The 8864-nt window shown below is 59.3% G+C and overlaps 1 protein-coding gene across 1 annotated transcript in view; it reads right to left on the minus strand.

Moving 5' to 3' along the window:
- Window positions 1-7744, minus strand: part of CUNH15orf39 (chromosome unknown C15orf39 homolog) — a 10761-nt gene extending 3017 nt beyond the window's left edge. The window contains exons 1-2 of the mRNA XM_057368764.1: window positions 7626-7744; window positions 6-2298 (exon numbers count right to left, since the gene is read on the minus strand). Of these exons, the coding sequence (XP_057224747.1) occupies window positions 6-2251 (2246 nt within the window). The 5' untranslated portion in view covers window positions 2252-2298; window positions 7626-7744. The remainder of the gene's footprint in view (window positions 1-5; window positions 2299-7625) is intronic.
- Between the last annotated feature and the right edge of the window lie 1120 nt (window positions 7745-8864).

Consider the following 8864-nt stretch of genomic DNA (forward strand, 5'->3'; position numbering starts at 1 on the left):
CCTGCCGGGGGGGTTGGGGACTGCTGTCCTGCTGGAGAGGCTGGGGGCTGCTGTCCTGCCGGGGAGGCTGGGAGCTGCTATCCTGCCGGGGGGTCTGGGGGGTCTGGGGGCTGCCGTCCTGCCGGGGGAGCTCCGTGCCGGGTGGGAGGGACGGCAGCAGCTTGTATTTCTGGAACATGAAGGTGGCTGAGCTCTGGAAGCTGCCCCTGTCCCCAGAGTCCCGCTCAGGCAGCCGGGGCTGCACACCCTCTACTGCCCCCGCTTTCCCCCCCATGGCCTCTTTCTGTTCCTCCTCGTCCTCCTGGTCCCCCGGCCCCTCTGCACAGCTGAGGGGTCCTTGGCTCTCCTCAGCTTCCACCGGTGTCTTCTTCAAGCTGAGGTCCAGCACCATGTCCTCAGGGGACAGCTCCTCACTGTCCATCCTGTCCGGGCTGCCCTCCTGACCCTCCGGCTCTTGGGGCTCAGGCTTTGGCTTTTTAGGGACGTTTCTGTAACAGCTTTGCCCTTGGCTCTGCTCGCTGCCTGACCTCAGACAGGACACCACCGAGGCGTCTCTGAGGGCAGCAGGCTCCTGGCAGCCACCCCTGTTTTGGGGTGGGGACTCCTCCCACAGATGCTTCCTGCAGAGGAGGATGGTGTCTGTGCYCTTGGCCATCTCCAGGAACTCCTTGTACGGTGCCAGGCTGAAGACATTGTGGATCACCGGCATGGGTGGGGAGGATGACAAAACCTTGGTGTCCCTGGGCTCCTCCAGCCCCTTGGCAGGGGTCACGGGTGGAGAAGGGYGGGCGAGCTCCTCTGCTGGACCCTGGACCGTGCAGGAATCTCCCTTCCCTGCTCCCCCGGCCGGGCTGCTGCTCTTCCTCCCAGGGTACGGCTGCTCCTGCTCGCCTTGCCTGCCTTCCTCCCAGCTCCCTTCTCTTTTGGGAAAYGTCTCAGTGAGCCCACCACAGAGCTTCTCTGCGCTGCAGACGGGCTGGAAAGCGCTGCTRCGCCTCACCACCGCTCGCCACCGCGGCCCGTCCTCCCCGTGCGGCTCACAGCCCAGCTCCATGCCGGGTACCGAGGAGTGGAGCGTGGCCACATCGCCGGGATCGATGGCAAACCCGGGATAGCCGCGGCTCCCGGGCAGCTCGGCGTCCCTGGGCAGCTCAGCGTCCCTCAGTGCCACCCCCGGCTGGGCAGGAGGCGATGCCACCGCCCTGGCACCTGCTGCCCTGGGCACAAAGCGCTCCAAGGGGCTGGGGAAGTAACTCCTCGGGGCGTGGGCCCTGAGGTAGGTGCTGGAAAAGGGCTCCCTCGGGGCATAGCCAAAGCCGGGCAGGGCAGCGGGCTCACCCCCAGGGGGATAGAGGGGGCCAGGTCTGCGGGGTGACAGCGGGTACCGGGGCGGTGGGTAGCACATCGCTGACCTCTCCCGGCTCACCGGGCCGGCTTCGGGGGGCTGCAGCTTGGGCCAGGGCTCCGGGCCGAGGCTGGGCACCTCCAGCACCTTCTTCTGGCTCTGGGCAGAGGGACAGTGTGCTTCCAGGAAYGGGGCGCCGGGGGGTGGCCCGTACTTATCAAAGGTGACGTAGTAGGTGGGGAGGGCAGCGGGGGAGCCCAGCGGTTCCTGGGGAGGCAATGCCAGGCCGGGGGACAGCGGCGGGAGGGCACGCTCAGAGCACGGGCCCCTCTTGTGGGGCTCACCGGGGCGGGCAGCCGGGGGCAGAGCCCAGTTTGCCTTCCCCGGTCTCTGGTGCAGYGGCAGAGCCCTCCTGGCAGCCAGGAAGCACGGGGGGGCTCCGTACACCGGCTTGGGGACGGCCAGCGGGGCCGCCGTGTTCACCGCCACCGGCAAGGGGCACCGGGGGCTGTCCGGCCTCTTCCCGGCCGGCAGCTGCTCCTGGGCCAGGCTGTCCTTGCTCCTGCGGGCATTCAGAGCCTGCAGCCTGGCGCCCAGGCTGTCCGGAGGGTACAGCAGGAAGCTGAGCAGCGGCCCCTCGGSCGGCACAGGCTGGCTCATGGCACCGGGGCCGTGCTGCCCGTATGGGCTCCAGCGGGCCGGGGGCTGCTCGGGACCCTCGGGGCTCTGCAGACGGCAGCTGAAGTAGGAGCCCTTGTAGCTGCAGCGGCTCTCAGAGCCAGGGTGAGGTGCGGGGCCGGGTCTGCCMGGGGTTTTGCCGGGCAGGAAGCCGGCGGCGGGCTCCGCACGAGGTAGCTTGGTGAAAATGACGGGGTCTGCAGACTCCGCGTACCGCTTGGAGGCCATTCAGACGGTGCTGCCGGTGTCCCCAGGGGAGAGGTGAGCTGGCCTCACTGGAAAAGAGAGAGAATAAGCCATGAGCAAAGCAAAGCCCCACAGCCCGCGGTGGCACAGGGTGACACAGGGTCACAACCCGCCCCAAGGTGAGGGTAACTCAGGTTCTTGTYAACAGATCCCTGGGGGGTGATTAGAGAGAAACCATGTCGCAGTCACCATTTAAAAGCACAACGACCACCAGAGATGATCTTGCAAATCTCGTTTATTCCAACCCCAACCACGGCTTTTATACCCTCGTTACTAACGGTAATCAACGTCACTTAACGGTAATTAACGATTACTAACGTTYACTAACGGTAACCACCGTTAAGCTCTCCMCAAAACGACACGGAATGATCAGTGTCTATACATTTATATACACGATGGCTTTATTTTTAAAAAAAATTGGTGCTATTTTGGTTATTATCTATTGTAACRCAGCAATATAAAAGCGTAAAAACAAACGCTTCAGAAAACGTGTAACAAAGAGAGAGAGAAAGGTAAGAGGAGAAGGGGAGAGCAGAAAGATCCCATCACCCGTGGGTCTTGCAACAAGACTCGGTTGCTGCAATTCCACGGTGATGGGGAAATCCCTGGGCTGGGGAAGCTCGGCAAACACCAAGTTCCATGGTTGATATAAAGCCAGGAAACACCAAGTTCCACGGGCTGATATAAACCCAGGAAACACCAATTCCAGGTGTTGATATAAACCCAGGAAACACCAAGTTCCAGGGGCTGATAAGCCCAGGAAACACCAAATTCCAGGGGTTGATATAAAGCCAGGAAACACCAAGTTCCACGGGCTGATATAAACCCAGGAAACACCAAGTTCCAGGGGTTGATATAAAGCCTGGCAAACACCAAATTCCAGGGGTTGATAAGCCCAGGAACGCCCAGGTTCCTCCCCTGGRGCAGGGAGTTTTCCTCGGGATGATGCAATGTGGGGATCACGGGACACCTCGGAGGATTTGTTTGCCCGTGACACCTTTGAAGCTGTGTCAGTGCAGTGGAGAGGCCAATTATGGCCCATCAGCAGGGATGAATACCTGCGGGCAAGGGGAATTTTCACAGCTGAGCCACTCACAGCAGGATCAAAAGGCACAGCACAATCCCACCTCCCCCGCAGGATTTGTCTGTTATCAGCCTCTTCCCTTATCTCTGCAGCGTCCTCCCCTCTGCACCTGGTCCATTGTTGGATTCTTTAACCATCAACATTCCAGCCTCTTACACCACCGTGAGTGACTCAAACATTCCGTCGGTTCTCTGCTGCTGCTCGCTCCAGACTTTCTTCCATGGTGGTGATTTTCATACAATTTTCACACAAYCATGTGACATTTTCTATTATTTTTGCCTAGATTACTCAATTCTCCAGTTAATATCTCTTAAAAATTTAGCCACATTGTCATAAATTTAAATCCTTCTGAGGTAGAACATGGAAAGTTACTACATTCTTCTTTTTTTTGTTTTTTCTCCAAATATGCATAAATCCTTGTACTACCTCCCAGACTCAGTTTGGTTGAGACAAAATTATACACCCATAAGATTGAAAGCTCTTCCCACATCATTTCTTTTCCCGGTAAAAAGAGGAACTAAAAATAGCAAAAATCAAACTAACAATGTCTAAGAACGGTTTGACTAATATTTTGTCTCCAAACGAGTTATTTTGGATGAAAACACAAATAAAACGACTAGAAATAATCTTAGCATGAAGTTTTAGTGCATCAGGCAGGCCTCRGATCGAGACAGGGAATCTCCCCACAGGGAATTGTTGCTGCAGGTCCGACAATTGTGTGTGCATTAACTGGAGATGTGCAGAATTTCCTATACTTTCTGCAATCCTGGGCACTTTAATCGTGCAGGGATCTCCCCTTTTCCATAGGACCTGCTAAGCAGGRAGAATCCTGGAATGCTGGCTGGGCATTTCTCCATCTGTCTCCTTGGAAAAGCCCTGGAAATCTCCAGCAGCTTTGGTTCCAAAGCCTCAAAGAGCGTCTGCTGGAGGCAGCAGGGAGCAAAGCTGGGTCAGYTCAGGTGAGGAGCCAGCAGACACAGACACAGCATGCCCAAAATTCCCATCCCAGCTTTGCCTTTCAAACTAATTCGAGGTTTTTGCCCCAAGGCAGCAGCTCACCCTCWCCCTTAGGGGGATTTGGGGCCGCTGTGGGGTGGGCACAGTGACAGGGGGTGGGTGCCAGCAGGTGGAGCTGGCAGCCTGTCCCAGCGCTGTCCCGCATCCCTGAGCATCCCAAGGATCCTCCCAGGATTACCTGGGATCCCCAACCCCTCCTGAGCATCCCACTGAGACACCTGAGCGTCACCTGAGCCCCAGAGCACCGCTGGACCATCAACCAGGATCCCCCCCGAGCATCCTGCACATCACCCRGGACACCTGAGCATCACTGGACMATCMACCAGGATCCCCCCGAGCATCCTGCACATCACCCAGGACACCTGAGCATCACTGGACAATCCACCAGGATCCCCCCGAGCATCCTGCACATCACCCAGGACACCTGAGCATCACTCAGCATGCTCCCAAATGTCTCCCACCACGGCCCAGAAACCTCTGCAGTAGGATGTCCTCCACGTTTGATTTTTTTTTCTCGCCTTTTGTGGCAGAGTTGGCAGAGAAGCCAAGGAGGAAATGGAGGAAGAGCACATGGAGATAAGATAAAAGCCACATCAGCAGCAGGGGAAACGGAGCAGATATGGGGKGAGACTTGTGGGGGGAGATAAGGGACCGGCGGTGGGGCTGCAGCTCTGCCCAGCCCCTGCTCACCGCAAAGCAGCCCACAGAGCCTTCCCGGTGGGCTTCTCATGCAGGCTTCAACAATCTCTTGCCTTCCAGGAAGGACCCCGCTTCTCTCTGAATCCTGGAATCCTCTGAAAGCTCCCACGGGAAGGTCGGTGCTTCCCTTCCTGCCTGCACCYTTGGAAGCAGCTCCCCCACACCATTTCCAGCAGCTTTATCCTCAAGTTAAGTCCTCGGGGTCATTTCCAAGACCGATTAAATTCACCAGCACTTGGATCCAGGAAAAACAGCTCCCTTCAAATCGAAAAAAATCCAGAAGAAAGCCCCAAACTGGGATATTTTCCTTCCAAAAGGAATCTCTCGGGAGGGTGGTGTTTAAATCCGTCTCCCTGGGAGATGCGKCGTGGGAGGGAGGCGCATGGGACGTGGACAAGCTGGGACAGAAATCCAGGATCTTGTGAGTCCCGACGCTTCCCCACTGCTCCTTCCCCTTTCCCCGAAGCCCCGGGGGATGTGCCCCGGGGTCAGCGGGGGGATATTGTGACACTGGCCCCGCTGTCACCACGGGACAGGGTGACGCCACCGGGGCACGATGCAATCGCTCTGTTGGACCCAGCTCCGATTTAAATTCTCGCTGGGGGGATGCAGAGCAGGACGAGCCATCCCCCAGCAGCGGCGGGAGCCAGGAACGTGGATTATCTGATCGGGCTGGGCTCTTTAATCAAATTAGGGTGAGGGCACCCACGGGCTCCCTCTTTCCATGAAATCCACCGGGGCTTTGCCCAGCCACTGCCAACCCCCGCTTTTTCCCAAAAAAMCAGCTCTGCTTTTGCTGTCACCATCAGCCTTTTCCCTCTGGGGTTATCCGCCTTGCAGCCAGCGCGGGAGGAGAGGGACACGTGGGAATCGGGGCTGGGGGGATGCCTGGAAGAACCGCAACACACACAGCCAGTAATTCCGAAACGGCACGGCTGGGAAAAGCAGCGGGTGGAATAAACACAACCCGTTATTCCTCCTTTTTTTTTAAATGTTCTTTTCATTTTCCCCCCCTTCCTTCTTCTTCTCCGGGTTTTGGTTTTTTCCCACAAGGGGCCGCTTGGCCGGGAGGGAGTAAAAGTAAAACCAAACGCGGAGAACACGTGCCGCCACCAGCGAAACCTCCCCGGTAAACTCCCGCGGGCTTCAGAAAACCTTATCTGCCGCCTTTCGGGTGTCCAAAGGGCACCGAAGGGCTCGCGTCCCCGCTCCGCCGGGCTCCTCGGCCTGCCAAGGCTGTTGGGAACACCTCGGCCATCTCTTTTTGCTCCGGCAGCTCCGAACAATGCGCCCGTGTGTGTTATCAGCGGGGCGGCCAGGCGCGGCACGCAGGCTCCCCGGAATTTCCTCCCCGGGATGCGATGCCCCGCAGCGGGAACCTCTCACCGCAGTCTCCCGCCTCCCTCCTCCTCCTCCTCCATTGCCACGTGATGCCGAGAAAGCCGCCAGCTCCCGGCCAACCCGCAGGAATCGAGAAATAAAATCTCCCRAAGCCGCTGGCACCCAGCGCCCCCAGCCCCGGCGAGCCACCCCCGAGGGGCTGCGGCGGGGGGAGCTCCTGGGTCCCCCCGAAACCCCGAAATCCACGGGCTTCTCAACCGGGAAGGGAGGCGGATTCCCGGCGGCTGCAATCTCGGTTTCACAATCGCGGGGACTTTGGGACCCTGCCGAGCAGGTCACCTTTCCCATCTCCGGCGGGTTCGGATGAGATCACCGGCATCGCTCCCCCCGCCCCGTTTCGGTCATTTGGGGGAACAAGCGAGAGGCCTCAGCGGTCCCGGCTCCCTCATTGCCCGTCTTGTCCCTGCTCCACAAAGTTTGCAGCTCCCGCGCTTCTCCCGGGCGGGCAGAAGCCGAGCCGGAGCCTTCCCGTGGACCAAGGTGGCTCAGAATCCTTATGGAATGCGTGAACCAAGGCACGGCTTGTCTCCGAATTAGGCTGAAACCCCCCCGCCCCACACACCAGAAATATTCAATTTTATGAAAAAAMCCCCAAAACTTCGCGGAGCATTGAGCAGCCACAGAAGGGCTCAGTGACTACGTCCCTTTGTACTTGGGGGATTAAAAGCTCTCCAAAATTCACAGATCCCATTCCGACCCACGGATGTCACATCCACGGTCACGGCCGGGACCCCCCCTGCGCTGGCCAGGGCACGAGGTACGGATGTGGCGGGGGTGGGTGGCTGTGTCCGTCCTGTCCCCTCCGCACACCCACGGCCACCGCTTTCACGTGGGCGACACTCCGGCGACCCCCAAAATAACCCTCTCGCAGGAGCTTGAGCGCACTCACGCTGCCAAGCAGCCGCATGATCCAAAGTGTCCATAAATGGGTAAAATCCCGGGATCCCGAGCCTGCGACCCGTTTTTCCCGGGCATGGCCCAACGAGAACCAGATGATCCCGAGGAAGGCGTGCAGGGTTCCCCCGCTGCTCGAGGGTTTCACCCGCAGACTGAGTCCTGTGACGAGCGGGGGACAGGCTGGGGGTCCCCCCGTCCCGCTGCCCCCGCATCCCTCCGCTCCACCGCGGGACGCGCATCCCTCGGGCCCGCACTCACCTGCGGCAGCGGCGCGGTGCCTCCCCCGGCGCATCGCTCCGGGCTCGGCTGGGGGGGCTCGGCGGGAGCGGGGGGGCTCTGCCCCTCCTCGGCCGGCAGCCCGCGTTTTGCGGAGGAAGTGGGAGGACGAGGAGGAGAGGGCGGAGTAGGAGGAGGGCCGGGTGTGCGTGTGGGCCGGCCGGAGGAGGGGAGGGGAGGGGACGGCACGGGAGGGGACAGCCCCGCCACATGTGCGCTGAGCTGCCGGGGGCTCTGCCCGTGCGCTCGGAGCGGGGACGGGCCGGGACAGTGACATCAGCCACGTTACGGGGTCACCCGCGGCGGGAGGAGCCCCCCGTTATAGAGGAGGGGTCGCATGGGGAGCCCACGCTGGGGGGAGCCGCATTAAGGGATGCCCCGTTATATAGAGCTCCCATTAAAGGGAATCCCTATTGAACGGATCCCCCATTAAGGGGACCGCCATTTCAGGCAGTTTCCATTAGGAAATATTCTCCCATTAAGAGGAGACCCCATTATGGAGGACGGACAAGCAATCCCGATTAGGGAGAGACTCCCATTAAGGATCCCCCATTAACAGGCAGCCCTATTAGAGAGAGACCCCATAAAATACACCTCACTACCAAGCAGCCCCCATTAGAGAGGAATCCCAATTAAGGACCCTCTACTAACAGGCAGCCCCATTAGAGAGGAACCCCATAAAGAATCCCCCACTAACAGGCAGCCCCATTAGAGCCCCCCCAAGGAGGGGACCCCCCAGTGCAGACCGCCCCCAAATCAATCCCAGGTCACTGATTGTGGTGCGGAACGCTCAGGGCTCGGTACCAACTCCGCTCTGCCCGGTCCGGTTCAGGCGCTCCGTGGCCGCCGCGGTACCAAATCGTTAAAAACACGTGCGCGGCTCASCCGGAGAAGGAACAGCCTCACGGTAACAATTTTTTGCCGAATTGCACGCCCGTTAATACAGATGGGTATCACCGTGAGCCAGGAGCGCACCTTGGGCGGAGTCAATCGCTCTGTGTCGAGGCAGATCATAGTGTCTGTCTCTTAATTCTACACTGCTGTTCGGGAATTTTATTCCCGAATTTCGGGGACACAATCCACTAAGAGGATTCCCCATCACCGTAGGGATCCCCCCTGAAAGAGGAGACTCCCCCTCACAGAGGATTCTCAGCACGGGGAAAGCTCCCCCAAAGCCTCCCCCCACACCGGGACATGGCCGGAGTCTGTCCCCAAAGTCCA

Source organism: Malurus melanocephalus, unplaced genomic scaffold, assembly GCF_030028575.1.
Source record: "Malurus melanocephalus ecotype Western Australia unplaced genomic scaffold, MMel_1.1 scaffold_96, whole genome shotgun sequence".
NCBI classification, from domain to species: Eukaryota; Metazoa; Chordata; class Aves; order Passeriformes; family Maluridae; genus Malurus; species Malurus melanocephalus.